A 20,659-nucleotide genomic window follows, 5' to 3' on the forward strand; every position below is an offset into this window, starting at 1 on the left:
CGGGGAGGCAGCGGGCAAGGGCAGTCCTGCTGTGCGCCAGCGTGCCCAAGGAAAGCCGCGGTCACCTCCTGACCTTCTAGCGCTGCTTGCCCCTTCAGGGAGCTTGAGGGATGCTCTGCGAGGGGATGGAACGGACCCCACGCTGATTTAATGGCTCGAGCAGGGGAACATTGGGCAAGCTACGGCGGCCCCTTACCTCTCGGTCTTTGGTTCCCTTTGTCTTAGCAGTCCCCCTGCTCGCCTCGCAGTCTCCTGTGCTCCATGGCGGCTCCGCTCACACAGGCAGCCGGAGGGCTGGCGGCGCCCCCTCAGCAGCGCGAAAAACAAGTTAATGCATTATTATTGTACGCAGCATGCCTTTTGTAGAAGGAATTAAGCCAGTATATTTACTGTCCCTGTCACATCCGTAAATGTGGAACTAGTAGATGTGTAGCGAATGTTTGTTTCCTTTAACAGTAGAATATTACAATCAACTTGATTCATTTTCGTGAGGTGTCTTACTGTTTAATTGGTTGTATTGGGACATATTTTATTTTATTTTTAAATATAATTCCAATCTTTCATATTTTAAAATGTGCAGTTGTCAATAGGAAAATCTAACAATCGCGTACTTGTGCTCTGAGCGTCCCTCTTTAACCACATTAGAAAGCTGCGTGGCGGTGAGGTGAGTGATGGTTTGTGGTGAGTAGTAGCTGTTAGGCAACGATGTGAGTTTTGACTGCATGGCGGTGAGGTGGGGTGGCTGTGTGTAAGTGAGGTGCGTGGTGACTGCAATACAAAGTGGGGCGAGTGGGGTCTGCGACGGCGTGCCAGTGAAATGAGTAATGGACGTGTGCAGGTAAGGTGAGTGAAGACTCTGTGGTGGTAAGATGAGTAAAGACTAGGGCGGTGATGGGAGTGAGGGGTCCATGACAGGGATGCCAGTGGTGGCTCCGAAGGGGTGAGCTTAGATAGTTGTAGGACAGATTTTTGTTGTTTCTGTTTTATATAGCACTAACTCGACATCGGAGCGCATTACAGACGTACACATTCATGTTTTTCAGGCAAGTTGAGATTACGTGATTTGCCCAGAATCACAGGATGCTTGAGCCTCCACCAGACTCGAACCTGCTTTCCCAGGGTCAAAGTCGGCCGCTCTAGCCGTTAAGTCACACCCTCGGTGTGGTGAGTGGAGGTGTACGGTAACCGGTGGCTACATGGCAGTAAGGAGAATAAGGACTGTGTGTCAGTGAGGTGATTGATGATTGCGTGGCTGTGAGGTGAATGCTCCGCCGGGAGTAGTGGGGTGAATGTTAGCCATGTGTCAGTTAAGTGAGTGGCGGCTGTGTGTCAGATAGGTGAGTGGCGACTGTGTGACAGTGAGGTGAGTGGCGACTGTGTGACAGTGAGGTGAGTGGCGACTGTGTGACAGTGAGGTGAGTGGCGACTGTGTGACAGTGAGGTGAGTGGCGACTGTGTGACAGTGAGGTGAGTGGCGACTGTGTGACAGTGAGGTGAGTGGCGACTGTGTGACAGTGAGGTGAGTGGCGACTGTGTGACAGTGAGGTGAGTGGCGACTGTGTGACAGTGAGGTGAGTGGCGACTGTGTGACAGTGAGGTGAGTGGCGACTGTGTGACAGTGAGGTGAGTGGCGACTGTGTGACAGTGAGGTGAGTGGCGACTGTGACAGTGAGGTGAGTGGCGACTGTGTGACAGTGAGGTGAGTGGCGACTGTGTGACAGTGAGGTGAGTGGCGACTGTGTGACAGTGAGGTGAGTGGCGACTGTGTGACAGTGAGGTGAGTGGCGACTGTGTGACAGTGAGGTGAGTGGCGACTGTGTGACAGTGAGGTGAGTGGCGACTGTGTGACAGTGAGGTGAGTGGCGACTGTGTGACAGTGAGGTGAGTGGCGACTGTGTGACAGTGAGGTGAGTGGTGACTGTGTGACAGTGAGGTGAGTGGCGGCTGTGTGACAGATAGGTGAGAGGCGACTGTGTGATAGTGAGGTGAGTGGCGGCCGGGCAGTGCTCATCTGTGTACGGAGCTTCGCATCTTCTTTGCTGGGGCTGCTGGGCCTTGGCAATCCGCATCTAGGGGTACACAGTGCCGTGCGAACACTGCGTGCCAGGGTCAGAGGCATAGCCTGAGGCTGTGGAGTGGGAGGCCGCGAGCCAAGTGCCAGCCTATAGCGTTCCTGCCCCCTCTGACGCAGGCTGCCCCCAGAGGCACTCCCCCGCAGATGGGCTGTGTCTGCGCGTACAGACAGGCTGGGGGGCTCTGCCGGAAGCAATCCAGCTCGTCTCCACGAGTTCCATAGCCATTCTGAAAGTAAATCCCCAGGCTCTCGATCATGCCCTCCGTGGCCAGCGCCCCGGGGACGAGGTGACCACAGCTCTGTCTAATGATCCGCGCCGGAGCCGCCTCGCAGTGCAGGACAGGAGTGAGCAATCACACCGGAGAGGACACTAAGTTCACAGTGCATCGCACGCATCTAGCGCTTGCTCAGTTTACTTAAGGCTTGTCACTATTTACCCACTAGTGCAGGCCAGAGCAAAGCCTTCTAAACGTTTTGTAAGTGCTTTCGAGGCACACTTATGTGGGACACGTACAGCTGGAAAACAGGCACACCACCGCCTTTCTCCGAGGCGAAGCAGAAATGCCTCGGAGAAACGCAGTGGCGGTTTCGGATTCGGGGGCGTGTTTCTTTTTCTCTCCTCTTACCATTGGCTGGAGGAGAGAAAAACACGCCTAAAAAGGGCGTGGCTAAAAAGTGGAAAGAAGAGCACGGAACACGCCCCCGAATCTGAAAAAGACGGAGCCTATTTGGAGGGACGGCTCTCTCCTCCAATGGCTGGCCTCCGTTTAGGAAGCCAGCCAATGGAGGAGAGGCAAAAAGAGAGGCGGGCTAAATAGCCACTCTAAGAATCATAAGATCTCCGGACTTCCGGTTCTGCCTTCGGCAGACCGGACGGTCCCTCGACCTAAAAATAAACCGTGGCTTGTCATTTCCAGCGGTGAACCTTCTAGTCAGGATCTTCTTGCCACCAAAAACATTGACCTGGAAGGTCAAATTTATTGTGTGTGTATTTTAAACCCATTTGATATCTTCTCCTCTTGTGTCTAGATTGGTACACATAAAAATTCATATGCTGCTGTATCTTGCATTTTCTTCTATTATTATTATTATTAAAAAAACATTGATCAAACCGCATCAGACATTTACTGAACAACTCACTTACATTTGTTTTCATCAAGAAAATCATTTGCTCCCAAAAGTTTGTCCCTGTGTTGAATTTAGGCATCCTGAAAAGTAGAATTAGTTCTAAAAATGTTGGCATACAATTTTATGAAGTTGTATCCAAAAACTGCCTATTCTGTTTGTGAAGCCTGAAAAATGTTTTCTCTGTATGAGAGCCAGAATGTTTAGGTGTATTGGTTCTTATTTTCAAACGATGGGGCATTATGCAGCCTTATTTCTCAAGGCCACCTTTTTGTCTCTTTTTTCCCCCAGGCTCTCCTGTGTACCTTCATGAGCTACTAGAGGATAGTCTGATCCATCTCCCAGAGGTGGAGAAACCCCAGAGGGTAGGTAGCCAGCCTATTGTGTAGTGTACTGGATGTAATTATTTCAGTTCAGTGTTTCAGACATTATCGTACTAGGGTCTTAACTTGAAAATATTATTTATTTTTTGGCCATTTAATTATATTTTTTGCAGAATCCAGAGCTTGTAGCCCGTCTAGAAAAGATCAAGGAAAATCTAGCAAATGAAGAATACAAGAGGATGACGAGGAATATCAACAACCAGGTACTACAATGCATATGCAATGCATAGAAATATGTACACAAAACGTTTCCTTGAATTCACCCTGAAAAAGAGCTAAGAATGTGTCACAAATGCATTTTCATTGGCAGAAAGCTCATTTATTTCGTGATTAAAAAGGGGAAATTTTGATTTACCTTGTACCCATTCACTGTCATTTTTGTTCCTGGATTACAATATTTCCACCCTTCTGTTGAATGAAACCACTTTTGCTCTGGAACCCAGCTTATTTGAGGAAATACAGAAATGAATGTAGCTAAACTTGTTCATTCTTCTCTAAGCGGTCAGAAGTCCTTACAAATAGATCTTATTAGAAATTCTTTAAAACCCAAGGGGAAATCCTCTTCCCTGCTCCTTGTCCTCATGTAGTTTTCTAATTTATCTACATTAAGTTTGTCAGCTAGAGCCACATAATGCTCCTCATACTGTGTATTTTAAAATGTTTAACTCTGGATTTATTTGTATGTTAAACAATTTAGTGTAGCTGCTGGCTTACAGTATAGCTACTTTGGTGATTTCTCATTCTTATTTTAATTTATATCCTACAATTCCTCTGTTGGGGTACATCGGTGTAGTTCATGGCAAGCATATTGTTTTTCTTTTAACAATGTATTGAGGTCGAGCATCCTCTTACTCCCTTAACACATCCGGAGCTCCTCAATTCTTGAGTTCTGCAAGAAGCTGAAGACCTGGCTTTTCGACTAACTCTGAGGGGACGGACACTCGACACCTTAGTTCCATACCCAGCACCTGGAAACCCTCACGGATGATTAGGTGCACTAAACAAATCCATGTAACATAACATTATGGATTCAAGACACCAGAATACAATGTGATGCTGGCTACAATGCAGAACAGTTATAGAGCCATGTGCCAGGTATCTCTTAACATTTAAAAAAAAAACTTTCAGTCCATTTACAAACCCTGCTTGTTTCACATGTAAAAACATGATCACATATTTTGTTAGGGTGTACTCCTTCACTGTCATCATGCCTTAAAACTAACCATGGCGCTGCAAATTGCTGTATCTTTTGTGTAGCATAAAGTATACAAAGCTTCAAAATATAACAAGGATACAGCATGTACCGCAGCAGCGTAACCTTTCTTAAAACAAAGAATAGGTAAATGACAGGTGGCAGGAGTGGGAGGCACTCCGTTTTCTTTCACTTACAGGACTGGTACAGCTCAAGTAATTAACATACTAAAAAGGGAATGAGAGGCTTTAAAGAACTGATGTATGCTGTCCTTAAATAAACCTAAACGTACAAATCTCCTGTAAGAAATAGTCAAACCTTTTATAGAATTACCATGCATTCATGTACTCGTATACGATAATGAACGTTCACTTGCTTAGCTTGTTATGCTTCATGAGTTGGCTCCACATTCACTCTAGGAAGTATCTAGGAGTACTACTGTTTAGTAGTTGTACAGTCTCTGATTTATGAGTTCCCTAAAGTGCGTGAGGTTAGGTTCCCTACACTTTCACTCCCTTATGTTGACAAGTTTCCCTTTGTTAAATTGTTAGACCTATATTAAAATTGTGTGGGTGAGCAAAACATGTTTTTACTGTTATCTTGTTACCACAACATTAAGAACAGTGGGATCAAAGACCCGGCTTATCTTTTCCGTCAACATGTTTTGGCACTCGCATATTGCCTCAATGGGATTAGGCACCTTTCTTAGGAATATAGGTATTGTATATAAAAAAATTATGAAAGTTGCTGGCTCATGGGGCATCTTATGCAAGTGCATTTAATATATCCTTTGGGTTTTTTTCTCCATAAAATTGGGCAACAGTTGTGGAAACCAGCTTTCTTCATAGAGCAGGTAAACCTTGGGCACAAATAGTGCAAGCTTTCCCCATCACAAGACAGGCGCGCATCATGCAGCAGCAGTTCAAGCTTTGCTCGAATGAATTATTTATAAAGTGCTACGGTTGCCCACATAGGGTGTCCTGGCCCTAAAGATCACTCTACAGAGAAGGTAGAGTTATACAATCAATGTGTAAATAAGTATATTTTTACTAGTTTTCTGAAAGTCGTATGGAATGTAATTTTTCTTAAGAAATCCCTGAGCGCATTCCAGGATTTGGCCTTGATGAATCTGAAAGATCTGCCTCATTTTTGGAGGACGTTCTCTCAAGATGGAAAGAAGATTGGCAGAGGATGAGTGAAGGGCATTGAGAGCATTTTTTGAATGTATCTACGTCCTTAAACATGCTTGGCCTAGTGGCAAATGAAGAGCGCTTTAAAAAGGCACCTTTTCTGACTAAGCTATAGCAAAGTGCCTATATGAAGCTAGATGTGACCATTTTTTAAAGCTGCGTATGAGACGAGCTGTTGCGTTAAATTCTTCTGACCTCTTAATTTGAGGACCAGATGGCAGTGCCATCCATGAATCTCTGTCTTGGAAGTGTTTATCGTTAGCAAGCTGTCATTCAATTTTTAAGTAGATATGTTTTATAAATGTTTAACATTTTTCTTTATGGATTTTAACATCACTATCCATTCTCAAGATAATTTTAGAGTCATCTGCTTATGTAAAGAAGATAAAGACAACGTTTTGGATCAGAGTAGCGTGTGGTACCAAAAAAATAGTGTGGGACTTGATGCCGAGCCCCAAGAAAAACAATACGTATAGTTTCCGAACTGTGATTGAAACGATGGAGAGAAGATAGCTTCCTCACAGAACAGGTACAGCACAACAGTAGCAAAGCAAACCTCTCTCTCTCTCGCTCAAAGAAGGCTGTATGTGTAATGAATGCTTAACTAATTGAGAGGAATGCATAGCTTGGTGAGTAAAAAATGCGAGTTCTGACACCGTTCTCACTTATGTGATATTTCATGTCGGAATCCTGTAAATTCTTGTGATGTCACTGAGAGTCCTGTTTGCATTGGTGTTAAAGACTTTATTGAATTCAGTATATACTACATATCAACCAAATACAAGAACAATATTGATAAACTGAAATGAATATGCAGTATTTGAAGTATTTATCTCTGTCTTTCTTTTATACTTTAATTACTTTTGGATCTGCTGTTTGTATTGATTCTTTGTTTTTTGAGGTGTTGGAAACACAGGCTAGTAGGCCATTGTTATTGAGAGCAGCACATCCTAAATAACTACTATAGACCGGAACACAGGTGCTCATCCCTTTGAAAAAGTTTTGAATGCAAAAGCCGTGGACTCTGCAATCCCAGTCTCAGGGCTGTACCTGTTTATGATGTTGAGGGCCGCCAGGGCAGAGTGTGGTGCATCTTTTAATTTGATGCAGTGTCTTTGGCCCTGTCGGTTGCACACCTTGCAGAATATTTCTACTAGAGAGTAACGCATCTTTCTGAATATCAGTGATTCATGCAATTCATTATGCAGTGTTCACGAAGCTCACCATTTTGTTGGTGTTGACATTAGCTGCTGTCATTAGACTTACCTACACAATCTGCTGTGATTCTCCACAAGATATTGCCTTTTGCTCATTGCTTGTGAAGTATACCATAAGATCCTCATTGGGTATGTCTAAGTCCTTGAGTAAATCCCGGAATATGTACCATGTGATAACTGCCAAAGACAGTTTTAGCTGGAATGTACAATGCAATTTGTTTGGGCATGGTGATTTTCTAGTCCCTTTTTTCTGCCTCGAGCCCTATTTTCCACCCTGCCTGCCTGTTATTTTTTTCTCCGTTTTTTAGGTTTCGGCTAGCGAAGGCTGCGCTTGCGCAGTCTCGCTTGCGAGATTTAACGTTTTTCAGTAGTGGGGCTTGAACCCGCCCCTCTTCTCCATTGGCTGGCTTCCTAAACGGAGGCCAGCCATTGGAGGAGAGGGGCGTCTGTCCATTTAAGCCCCGTCTTTTTCGGGTCCGGGGCGTGTTTTTTAGTTTCTTTCTCTCCTCTGGAATGTAAACATTCCAGCCAATGGGAAGAGGAGAGAAAGAAAAACACGCCCCCGAATCCGAAAATGACGCCAGGTTTCTCCGAGGCATTTCTGCTTGACCTCGGAGAAAGATGGTTACAAAGTCGGCGAGCTCCTGCGGGGTCCTGGGGTCGGTGTCAGCCATGCCGCTGTCGGTGTCTGCGCTGTCTGAGGACTGCCTTGCCTTCCTTTAGTAGTGGTCCACTTGGGAGTCACTGAAGGGAACACCAGTTCCTGGTGCCTGTGTGCAGGTTGAGTCATGTGGGCGTTGTGCATTTTTGAGAATATTTCTTGTTTTTTTTATTTTGTGTCATGCCTCTGCTTTTACTAAAACACTTTTCTGCTGCCTGCTATCTCCTGATCCCTGTTGTTTTACTGCAGCATGTCTCTGCGCCCATGCATAAAGCTTTCTTCCCTCTGCTGTTCCCTCCCTGGTTAGTATTGCTGCTTCGTAGTTGATGGGACACGCCCGTCCTGCTACTAACACACTTCATCTCCCTGCTGTGCGTGGTGTGGTTTGCTGCAATTTTCTCCTCTGTGTACTGTTCCCTGGCGCTTCCCTGTGCCAGGTGTCGTCACAGACATGGCTGCCTCTGTGCTGTCTTCCGCTGGAGGCGGCTTTTCTGCTGTACCCTGTCCGTTCCCTCCCACGGTGGGCGAGGGCGGTTTCGGAGAACCTTAGTGTGAGGCTAGTGCGGGGGGGGGGCGGTGCCGCTGACCCCCCTTACCGGACTCTTTCCCCCCCTCCTCCCCCCCCCCATGGTAAATGTAGGAGCCCTACGGTCTGACTCACACCCCCCGTAACCTCACGCCTCCACCGCTGCTTTTCACGTCTCTCCCTCCCCAGCTGCCCCCTGCACACACTCCTCCCCTCGCTCCACCAGTCCAGCCCTGCATAACCCCCTCCCTGGCTGGCCGCCTCCTTGCTCCAGCTGCTTGCCTGGGCTCCCCCGCCCCCTCGGCCCCCTCCTCTGCTCCTGGGTCCACCCTCTCTTTATCCCTCCTTCCCTCCCTGGACCCTAGGAGGCGGCCTGGACACAACACTCCCAGCCGCCGGGCGTCTCTGCGCAGGCCTCGGCTGCTTCCTGGAGGGACAGACTGACAGCTGGCCTCAGGCTGTGGATACCGTAACCCCCCGAGGCCTCGGACCCTGAGGTAGGACCCGGTCACCGGCCTCAGCGCTTACTGCGACCCAGAGACGTTCCAGCCCTTCCTAAACTTTCCAGGCACTATGAGGAAGAGGGGGAGACCCGCCTCAACTTTCACAACAAACGCAGACACTTCTCAGTAGCCCCCAGTATCATCGTAACATAAGGACATTTGAGTATGTGTAAAATATATCCCCATCTCATTTAAACCAGTCCTCCCCCCCCCCCCCCCTCTCCCCATTTTTGCAAACAAGTTCGATGCACCTGTAAGTGTATATATGAACATATTTTTTCTAAAAACCCACTAATATAAAGATTGCAGATTGTAGGCGAGTAGGTAAAATAATGCCTAGGACCAGGCGATCTCCTTAGAATGGCTGGTAATGTGACCAGAGTGTGTCTAATTCACACACACAACTCCCAACACTACTGCTATCAACACATGTACGCCACCCACATAAAGCGGCACACAGGTACACAAGCCATCATGCACAATCCTACAACAGCCTGCATGAGACACACAAATGCCAGAACTTCCAAGTTTTCTATTCCATGGGTCATCCAGTTCAAGTGATTTTCTTTTTTCTCCCTGGGTTTGTAGTCCTGTTTGACATTTAATTAATTCAGCCCTACAAGGACCAGAATCAAGAAAAGTATCCGAGCGCTTTACACAAGCACCAGTTACTGTTTTTGACAATATCCTTGTGTATTTCGCTGCTTCAAAAATCATAAATCTCAAAACTTCTTTTCCAACTTTCAGATAATCTGTCAATTTTTATTAGTCAATTATTTTTTAAATGCTTAATTTTTAGTGATAAATGCAAAGATCTAGAAACAACGGTGCCACTTCTGCTTTGGCTCCCAAGATCAATGTGTATGTGTCTAAATCCATGTGTGTGTGGTTCTGTATGTGTGTGGCTGTCTGTGTATGTGACTCTGTGTATGCATGTGTGGCTCTGTGTGTGTGTGGCTTTGTGTGTGTGGCTCTGTGTAAGTGTGGGAGGCTCTGTGTGTGTGTATGTCTGTGCCTCTGTGGGTGGCTCTGTGTGGGTGACTTTTTTTGTAGGTGGCTCTATGCATTGGTGGCTCGGTCTGTGTGTGGGTAACTGTGTGTGTGTGTGTGTAGGTGGCTCTGTGTGGGTGGCTCTATTTGTGTGTGGGTTGCTCTATGTGAATAGCTCTGTGGGTGGCTGTGTGTGTGTGGGTGGCTTTGTGTGGGTGGCTCTGTGTGTGGGTGCAAATGCAATAGGTCTCGCATTTGAGAGAGATTAAGCTATTGACGTTGTAAATAACAATGCCGTTTCTTTAAATGTTTTAAAAACAAAAACATAAAAAAAATGTCATGAGCCATGCCAATAGTTCTAACTTTAACAATGGCGAGACCATTGCATTGTAAATGTTTTTTTTTTTTTTCTTTCATATTGTCTGATCTCTTCCAGGCTCCCTTTTCTCTGCTACTTGCTTGCATTTGGAATATGTTTTCCTAATGTCTGATGCCACTCTGTAACTAAAACTATAAAGTGATAAGAGTAACAAAACCCATGGTACCAGTGACTACACTGCAAAGTGTGCAGGGTTCAGAATTCTTTTATTTAATGTTTTTCATTATTAAAGGTACGAATTTTGTTATTTGGGGAATGGTTGCCTGCACTTTTACCCCCATTTGGAATTCAGCCACTGGTCCATTTCACAGTTGTATTATTAATATTTAGCATTCTTTTTTTTCATCCTGATCTTTGTTTTTTTTGGTCTTAAATATGTATTTTATAATGACATCATCTTCTGTGGCAGTGAGGCTGTATAGACTCGTACTCATGAAGGGGCATCTTTCTTTGGGATTTGGAATTCATGTCTAATATAAATTCAGGCTCTTTGGGTGCTTTATAGATGTTAAACCGGTGTTTCTATTTGGCTGACTTTTTAACAGATACTTGCGTTTAATATTTCTTTTTAATTGTAGATAGTGCTATATACGTGCCACAGTGACAAGGGACAAGACAGGCCTGTCAAAGTGTGTTTTAATGTCTGCCTTCTTGGTCTCTTTTTCTAAATCTTGCTAATACGATACTGCATAAACGGGGAAAATATAGCTGCAAAAGTAACCATACAAAAAATATTGTTGTGGGACGTGGACAAGGGTTCCCAGGAAGTATGTGATATTGCCGGAGGCAATTGAACCTTAAATGGATTCCCCTGAAAGAAGAGTTGTCCATCTTAACCAGCGCGCTAGTACAGCAATCTTTTGGAGTGAAATCATGACACTATAGTTAGCAGCACCTAAAAGCAGCTATACAGGTATAAATGCAAGTAAACTTCACAATGTCCCTGTCCCCATGAGTTTGTGTGTGTTCTCTGACCATCTTTGCTCCAGACCCTCAGCTGCGAAATTGCCCAATAAGGCGAAGCAGGCTGTCCGGCCCATTGTTGGAGAATTAGAGCATGCAAGGGGCCTTTTGCAAGAGAATAAAGAGTGTTCGAGTGATTTTGCCAAGCAAGTACATTCAGTCTGTAGCAAGCATGTACTTAGTCGGAGCCAGAGCAGTGTCAATAGTTAACTAGTCTTAAATGGGCAACAGGGAATTCAAGATAGAGGCACCCTTATGAGGGAAATAAGGGCTCTTTTTGTACCACTCTTCAACTTAGGCAAAGTGCGTTTGGGAAATAACTGTAATATCAGTACAAAGTGATTAGTGCATAGTGGTCTGATTTAAGTATCGTCTGTCCTTGTGCCTTCCCTCTGACTCCTGTCCAGTTGCCTCTACATTATGTGGAGGCAATTCTCTTTACTTTTCTCTACTTGGATCCTGGAGACTAAAGGATCAGCTAATATGCTGAGAACTGTGCTCTGCCACAAAGAACCCTTGCTTCTGCAGTATGTATCCTATCTTGAATAAACGTCACTCTATAGTTACTTTTAATCCATCTAACCAGAATAGCCTGGCTCTTCTTGCATTTCTGATTGAGTTCTGTTTTAAAGTGGTGCGAATTGATTGAATGCCTTTGACATGTAAATGAGGAACTTCTGCTCTATAGGCTTATCCAGACATATTTTCAACTGATGACAAGCACTAGTGAAGCTGGTTAAAACCAGATATCTTGAACACAATGACAAACTCTCCGAGATTAAAAGTTATGTCCTCCTGATATGACCCCGCTTTGTACATGTCACCACACCATGTGGCTATATGTCTTTTGCCGAGCCAGCTGTCAAGAATAAAAAGACCTATCTCTGAACCTGGCATTGCAGATGACCCCATGCATGTTCGAGGCGTCATCCACTTTTTCACCAGCTGTCCATTAATTTAACATACAATACTGTGCTTTGTCAAGAAATGTTATCTATACAGTTTCATTGTTTAGACTGAACAGCGTACTTCTTATTCTAAGTTACTTCTGTAAAATAACATGTTTGATCTCTTACTTTTGTCCAGGAACTTTCCCGGCATGGTACTCTAGCAGATCTGGGCAAACAAGGTGAGTTGGCCAGAACATGGGAAATGGACACTTTCTCTTCTTCACAGCATGTATCGTTTTGTTTTCACATGTTCCTGAGACTAATAATGCTGTCCTTATTTGAACTCGTGGGGTATGTTCATTGTTTTCACGAGTCTTTCATTTAAAAAAGGCATCTTTTTAAATCGGTCTATAGTTGTTGGCTAGACGTCGATGATAATTATCGACTAGATAATTCACTTTAGTGTGTGGTAGCAGGGATGGGAAATTATGCGATTAGCTGTGGTGAATATGTGAATTACAACTTTTTACTGTTGGATTCAGTTTTTTTTGGCGGTGTTCTGTGTAATTGGTTGCTGAAATATGCCTTTAATGTTAACTGTGGCTGTACTTGATGAGGTGGAGGAATATAGTGTGAGACATCGCACTTGGACTGAGATGTTGTGTTTTAACATTATGTTTAGTAGCTGGTGGGGCAGATGTGGGCCAAGAAATGGTTAATGACTAGTTTGATGAAGCTATGCATCAAGTGTTTTGTCTTTTTTCTTCTAATTATTGTTTTTTGTCGGTGCAATGACATAAGGCATACTTAAGTATCTAGCTGCACCTTTCGCCATTACCACATCTCTGATTTTGTACTCTACTTTACAGTGAGATCTGTGAAAGCAGTGGTTGTCACAATCTTCAACTTCATGATTACCTTGGCTGCTACATTTGCTTGTACCTATCTTGGTAGCCAGTATATTTTCACTGATTCTGCAGCGGTGAGTATGAATAAAGTTAAGCTGTGACATGGGGGTGGGGGGATTTGTGCGTATGTTTGGTTGCATGTGTGTTCCGAGACAAAACGGGCTAGGCATTGCTTCAGAAATAAAATTGGGTGAGTTGTAGAACTAGACATCCCCATGGGAGCTAATTCTGAGGGTGGACTCTGCATGGGGTAGAGTTTATTTGGGTAGCGATGACTCTAGAATTTGGGGATTGGGAGCAAGAGGAAGATGGTGACCTCTTAGGATCTGGATGTGAGTGACTGAAGGTTGGAAGCCATTTCAGAACTGGAGTTTCTTGCATCAGGGTGTTGGGTCAGAACCTCAGGGGGTATGAGTAGATTTGGGCCTCATGCTGGGAACCTCTTCAGAGCTTGGCAACTGAGAGGGGGCAGGTGAAAGCAAAAGGTGGGCCCCTCTTCGAAGCCTTGATAACATTCTTAACGGTTAAAGTTGACCCCTTAAAGACCTGCACACATCCTAGCGGGAAAGTACATAGTAAAAAGACATTTTTAAGCCAGCTGTCCCCATACTCTACTCCTGAACAAGGAAAGGCCCTCTTGGAAGAGAATGTGGTCAGCAGTGGTCTCGCTTATATGGGCTACATTAAGGGAGCCCTTAAACATAATAGCCAAATTGTTGTTGTGTTTCAAGGAGGTAAAATTTCTTTTGATAGAGAGAGAGATGCAGGGCACAAATGACAATGGGAACAGCCAGAGGGTGCACAGAAGTAGAAAACCGGTCTGCCAGTAGATCCAGCAAGCCCCAACTTTACGATTAGTAGTATGAGGCTAAGAACATACTATACAAAAGGATTAGGGTAACCAGTTCACTCATACTGCCTCTACACATGAATTTAATATCAATGGTTAAGATACATCTTAACGATCGCCTTCAAGCAATCATCAGGCTCTGGTCACTTAAGACCTAGCATAAAAAGACCTGTCACAAATCGAAAGACTTGCATTTGCAGGGATGAAAGCCAATGAGGTCTGTTAAAGTAAGGGTGAGTGGACCATCTAAACAAGCTCTCTTTGAAATTGACAGTGAATTTGTCCAGAACATGAATTCTGTCTTCTTGTGGATCACACAAGGATAATTCCTTCCCTTAGTGCTTCTTGCGCTGCTCTTTAAAACATACGCCTCCAAACACTAATCAAAAAGAATTTCAACACTGGAGTCTCCGATGCAAATAGTCTGATTCTTGCAGATCACCAAAATGGGCTTGCTTTTTTTTTTTCTTTTTTTTTTTTCTCTTCCCCCTACCTCCCCCGAGTCATGACTTATTCTCTGGCCTTCACAGTAACCGAATTTCATGTACTGAAAAACCCTAGCAAATATAGGACACAGAATCGACTAACCTAATGCAAATAAATACTCGACCCACAGACAACAAAATGCATGCTGCACAATTGGAGGTCCACTGCAGCACACAGAATTGAAATTAGAGACTTCCTGTTGTTCACCAAACTGGACATTCTAACTGTAGGAAGCTGGCTCTTTATATAATAGAACAAAGAGAGGTGCACTAAGCAAAGAGTCCAGGCAAACTCCAGTTGGTTTATTGAGGTACAAATGATAACCCAAATGCTCTCTTTTGTGGTGGTGTGGGCGAGCAGTTGGGCATATCAGAAGTTAGTGCAAATCATTTATTGCACACACTAAAGCAGTAAGTGAGACATACTCGGAGAAATCCGACACCAATTTATAAAAATAACACATACTTTTATTTGAATTTGGGTACCAAGAGAATCTCAATCAGATAAGAACTTTTTGAGTTATGAAGTTTTACAGTTTTCAAAAGTGACACAATGCAATTTTTGGGAGCTGAAATGTTATCCTATGGGTGAAAAACATTGAATGCATTCAGGCACTCAACAGCGACTTATGGGACTGTTCTCCAGGACTTAGAGTGAGTATGGAGTAAGGTCCAAGACAACACCAACTTAGGGAGGCTTTGGGGCGTCCGCGTGCAAAGGTGTTAGTGTTTAGTGCCCCATCCACTTCAATGGGGAACTGTCCTGTCAGAAAGAGGCTGCAGGCTGGCACTGGGAGAACAGTCAAGGGGAACCCACAGGGGAGCTTGACCCTTGTGATGCTCTGGCACATAAGGACACTGTTGGTCCACTTCTCCTCTGACTGTGGGGCTCAGATGGAGTGGTGTCTTTTGGCATCGGGGTTTGGTGCCGGAGTCACTCGCGGTTGGAGGGTGCCTGCAGAAAGAGGCTGCAGGTGTTGACTGGAAGTCCAGTCTGGCCAGACTTGAGGATGAGCTCTGCTCTTGTGGGTATCACGACCCCGTCGGTGCCGTCACCTCCCTTGAAATCACTCTTTGTCTGGAGCTGGGGTACAGGGTTGCTTTGAGGTGGCAGCAGTCGAGAACTCACTCTTTGTCTTTGGTTTCCGCAGAAGGGGGCAAACAAGATGGCTGGGTCACTCGAATTGTGGGTCTCGCTGTCCCTGAATTCCCTTAATGTGCAGGTCGGTTTTCTTCGGTGTTGGTGTCCGGTTTGGTCACAACAAGCTTTGGTTGCTGCAAAGAGTCCGGCACCCCAGGTATTTGTGTTGTATGGCTCCGGTCAGCCCTGGCATCCCCACTCTTGGAGGGATCTGACTTGTAGGAGCACAACTACCTCTTCCTGGGCGGCTGCTTTGTCGGTAGTCCCCATAGGCGGTAGGTCGGTGTAACAGGCATTACTTCTTTGGTGCCTGTATGTATGAATTAAAATGTATATATCGCAGCTATCACTCCACAAGAGTATCCTGGCGCTATGCAGTATCCTAAATAATGCTCCGACGGAGGCTGCCACCTAGTGCGGAAGGGTTAGATAAGTGAAAGGCACAAGTAGTCAGAGGCTCCAAAGATCCAGGTTTTCAAGGATTTCCTGAGCAGAGTTCTGAGTGGATGAGGCAGAGGTGACAGGGGAGTCTATTCAATGCTTTTACCCCGAGAAAGGCTACAGATTCCCCCCCGACCCTTGGTTTACATCCAAAAGGAGGTGGTTTCAATAGGTTTACTGTTGAGGACCTAAGGAGGCGTGTGGTAACATAGGGCGTGAATCTAGCTGTTGGGTATCTAGGTCTTGATGCTCTAAAGGCTCTGAAGGTGATTACGAGTATCGTAAATAGCACTCTTTTGTGGACGGGTAGCCAGTGCAGTCACTTTAGAGATGCTGAGGATGGTGTCTGGCTTGGAAGTTTAAGCACCAGATGAACTGCTGCATGTTGAACAGTCTGGAGCTTTTTAAACATTTACTTGTTGGCACCTGCATAAAGGCTGTTACAGTAATCCAGTCTGGTTGTAATTAGGGTTACCGTCAGTTTTTCTTGCTGTACATGGGAGTAAGTCAAATCACTTTTTTAGGGATTTTATCAGCTGGGAACACTTCCCGGCCACTGCTAGGGCTTGTGGACGAAGGGATAGAATTGTATCAAATTTCATCCCAAGATAGAGGTAGTTAACTATCGTGTTAGGGGGAGGGGGGTGTCTATCGGTCACCAGCAGCTAGGAGTGAAAGTGTTGGATTTGCCTAATAGCATGACCTGTTTTTTTTTTTAATTTTTTTTTTTTAACTTTTTTATTCAACCTTAACAAGCTTCAGTTCAATACCCATACAAAAGTGACCTATTAGGAGAGACATCTGAGACAAATTTCACAGTTCTTAAAATGTACCCCATCGGCAGTTCCTGCTATTAAATACCCACATTCTCTCGTCGTAAACCATAGCATCATTTCTCCAACATCTCCACATAACATTTCTCAGGGCCATTATCAAAGGTCTCTATACTTGGCCCAGGCACTCCATATCTTTTCACCTTTCCGTGGGCAGCCCCGGCTCTGATATATAACCCACTCTGCCCCATAGCACCAGTCCAGGTCTTTCTTCCAGGCTGTAAGTGTGGGGGCTACCCTTGCTCCCCATGCTCGGGCAGTGTTTCTCTTGGCCACCCCGCCTGCAAGGGCCAGCCAAGTCTTGGCTCATTGCGGCCACGTCGTCTCTCCAGTCACTCCCAGGATGAGACACCTTGGGTCAAGCGGGACACTCGCCCACCACCTGTGCCATCACTCTGGTTATACCTTTCCAGTACGTTTGAATCCTGGGGCATGACCAAAGTATGAGGAAGAAGTACCCTGCCTTACCACACCCCCTTACACATTAATCGGTCTCGCAGGTGCCCATTCGAACATAAGCTATTCGAGAAGCATAGGATCTATGGAGAATACGGAGCTGAATCAGTCGGAACCGTGCTCTTATAGCTATTTCCCGGGGTGTCTGTAGTGCTACAGCCCAATCCTCATCCTCTAAGAGGCCCACATCCGACTCCCAGGCCTCCCTCAGTGTGCCCAAACAGTCTGGGGTGTTAATCAATTTCCGATAAGTCAGAGAGATGGCCTTATCGATCATGGGATTTCGGAGCAGGCGATCCTAGAGTGGTGAATATTCTGGTAACGGGGACCCCTCCTGCAAATGACAATGAAGCGCATGGCGCATCTGTCGGTATCGTAGATATTCCCCCCACGCTCCTCCCCATTTGGAACTGCCTCTGCAGGAATCAGGAAGTGTGAGGGAACCCCTGGGAGGGAGGGTGGGCTTCCATAGCTATCTGCAATGGGGCTGGGCATAAATATGCAATCTGGATTAGGCACCACTCGTGGCACAATCGATGAGGCCACAGCCTGGTGAGTTGAGGCATCAACAACTAATGTAGAATTTATCGTCCAGAGGGAGTACAGGGAGGGACTCCTCCAGGATATAACTTCTTTAAATTCTCAAAGCACCTCCAATATGAGGATAAGAGAGATTTTTAATTGGTTAAAGTTTTTGTATTTCCTTTCCAGGGGTGTTATGGGAAAGGTGTTTATATGTTGAAATACAGGAGTATGTAAATAAAAAAGTAAAGCATAATCCTCGCCTCCGGTCCCGACATAGAATCCAACTTCACCATTGAAATGGATTTTTAATAACTGTTGCAAATAGTTGTTAAATTATTTTTCCACTTTGTCCCATTCCCGAGATACAGTATTCGGATTTTAATCTGCACATGGAACAGCTAGACCTGCCACAGTGAAGAATAACGTTTGGGTGCTAGTCAATGTAAGGACATGTTGGCATTAAATTTCTACATTTCCTACTTTTAATCACAATTGCATCCTGTGGACTACAAGACGTACATGACGACTCTTCTTTGGGAGATCGCTGTCCTTGTTGATCCCAAGTGACTTGATGCAGCTAGGAAGTACTTGTCCATGAGGAACATTACTTCGTGCGAGTGACAGGAAGTCTAAGTAGTTAAGAGGTAACTGGAGGTCCTGGTTAGCAGCATTGCCCCAGGCTGTCTTAAATAGATTGTATTTGGTGTGTCTGCTGTTGTGCCTGGCACGTGGAAGGAGGACATGATATAGCATTGGTTGTTGTATAACCTTTATTAGATTACAGGGCAGCAGGCTGCTCACGTCTGCTGCCTTCTGCTTAGTCCGACCCTTTTCTTTTTGCCTTCCCCTGGACATCCGCCTCCATTTGCCTGTTGCATCGGTGTCAGCCACCAGGCAGCCTTAGGGTCCTAAACCCAATTCTATACCATCCCAGTTTAAACATGGGCCCTGTTGCTTCTTCAGGGGTGTGGATTTCTCCAGTAAGAAATCGATGTCTAGTTATCAAATGACTTGACTGAGTGGTCGCCACTGGCGAAATTGTTTCTCTGTCCGCCACAGGTGGTATCTCTGGATTCATGGTTTTTCCAGGGCAGATGTCATTGTCCTGTGTGAGAGTTGTGGTATTGATGTGCGACACGTTCCGGGGGATAGATTTCCCGGAGTGGGCCGCAATGACCATGTTCCCTTTTACTGCTTTCACTTGGAGTGGTTTGGTATAAAATGGGGTGTCTATTTTTCGTTGTTTGACCACTACCCATTCGCCAACTTAAGGGAGAGCTTCCTGTGCCTGCTGCTTGGTATTCACAAATGCTTTCATTTTCTTCTTCTTCTCCTGGTCCGTGGCTTTGACCTTGTCCGAGTTCACTAGCTGCTTGTGCAACCATTGTGGCAATTTTGTGCAGATGGATCGGTCAAACATCAGTGTGGCCAGGCTCTCTCCCGTCGTTGAGTGAGGGTGGCTCGATAGGCCCGCAGAACCTGAAAGAGTGCCTCATCTAGTGGAATTCCAGAGACTATAAGTTATAGATTCCTTACCTTCGAATCACCCCCAGGCGTCAGACTGGATCTGGAGAAATATTTTCTCAGCAGTACCCCTGCGTATCAGTCGGTGGCGATGGTCGACACCACGTCCGTCGTCGTGGTCACCGGGATGACGTTGTGGTGTCTACTTAGACACCGCCCCTGCGCGCTGTCAGTTCTTTATTTTTCCATGCCAGTCAGCGCAGATCTAGCGAGAGCTTGCCCCTTAGTCATTTTTTGACTAACCTTTTTTCAACTTTTTGTCGACATCTTTTTGAGTCTTCGACTCCTGGTGCACAAGGGATGACCAACCGTTGGCCTGGTTTCAAGCCCTGTGACTCCTGTCACAAGCTGATGTCAGTCACCAATCTGCACTTCATGTGTCTCTGGGGCCTGGAGCGCGACCAGGACCTTAAGTAGTGCTCTGACTACCGGGCCCTGAACCCGAAGTCTTTGCGGCAGTGGTTCAGAAAGCTTTTGGAGGCCCAGCATTCCAATCCGCGACTCTCAAGGTCCCGGTAGAGGGGAGGGTCGCGGGACCGGTTGCGGAGCCATCACCACTAGTCATCTAAGTCTTCACACTCCTTGGTTAAGTCGAAGCACAAGAAGAAGGCTAAGAAGCATTGTCTCTCTTTACCATCTCCCCGTCTGTTGGCCGACACAACGCGGGACCTGGAGCGGCGTCGCTCTCCAGCTCCTCCTTCGGAGCCCGCTGGGACGACAACACGCTTCCCTCCCTTTCCCGGAGCATCCCCTGGTTAGCTTCTTGCCTTTTACAAAGCGATGCACGACATCTTTGGGCAGCCCGACTCCGCAGGCGCGCCTTCAGGCCCCACGGACTCGGCTGGGGGCCCTGGGCCTTCGATGCCGGCGGCCCTGTCCTCGGCGCCGCAGGGTCCCCAAGGATCCAGGCCTGGATACGGATCAGTGCCGGTCGACCTCACTGTACTTTCACTGGCGCTGATTCCAGTGCCGACGCCCCGACGTCTGTTGTGCTCCCAACTGGCGTCGACCCCAGCCTCACCCCCGACGTGGACACAGTGCCAGAGCGACGTCGACTGACGCCGGTACCGGCGCCGGAGGGTAGTTTTGTAGCGATGTTCATTCCTGGCATTCCTTATTGCTCTGAGTGGCACCGAGAGGAGGGTCAGGAGGACTGGGAGGGGTCTATTGACCCTCTAGCAGATCTTGAGGAGCAGGACTGGCGAGAGGAATTCACCAGACCTTGGTATGCTTTCTCCCCCTACCATGGCTACGGAGGAGGGAGCTTCCTACGCAGTGGTGTTGTGTAGGGCGGTTCGAGGCCCTGGGCTTCGAGCTTCCTACGGTGACTGTCAAGACTAACCTCCTGACTAAGGGGTTCTCTTCGAAGCCCCTTCTGCCTTTTAATGAGGCCCTCACTGACA

The 20,659-nt window shown here is 46.1% G+C and overlaps 1 protein-coding gene across 2 annotated transcripts in view; it reads left to right on the plus strand.

Annotated features, from left to right (window-relative positions):
• VMA12 (vacuolar ATPase assembly factor VMA12) overlaps positions 1 to 20,659 on the plus strand; it is a 109,770-nt gene that overhangs the window by 32,172 nt on the left and 56,939 nt on the right. Inside the window, exons 2-5 of one of the 2 annotated variants that reach the window (XM_085649099.1) lie at positions 3,491 to 3,564; positions 3,696 to 3,785; positions 12,290 to 12,332; positions 12,963 to 13,075. In XM_085649099.1, the coding sequence (XP_085505225.1) occupies positions 3,491 to 3,564; positions 3,696 to 3,785; positions 12,290 to 12,332; positions 12,963 to 13,075 (320 nt within the window). Of the gene's footprint in view, positions 1 to 3,490; positions 3,565 to 3,695; positions 3,786 to 6,315; positions 6,492 to 12,289; positions 12,333 to 12,962; positions 13,076 to 20,659 lie in introns of those variants that run through there. The other variant, XM_085649100.1, reaches the window with a different exon arrangement.

The sequence above is a fragment of the Triturus cristatus genome, chromosome 3_2, assembly GCF_964204655.1.
Source record: "Triturus cristatus chromosome 3_2, aTriCri1.1, whole genome shotgun sequence".
NCBI lineage: Eukaryota > Metazoa > Chordata > Amphibia > Caudata > Salamandridae > Triturus > Triturus cristatus.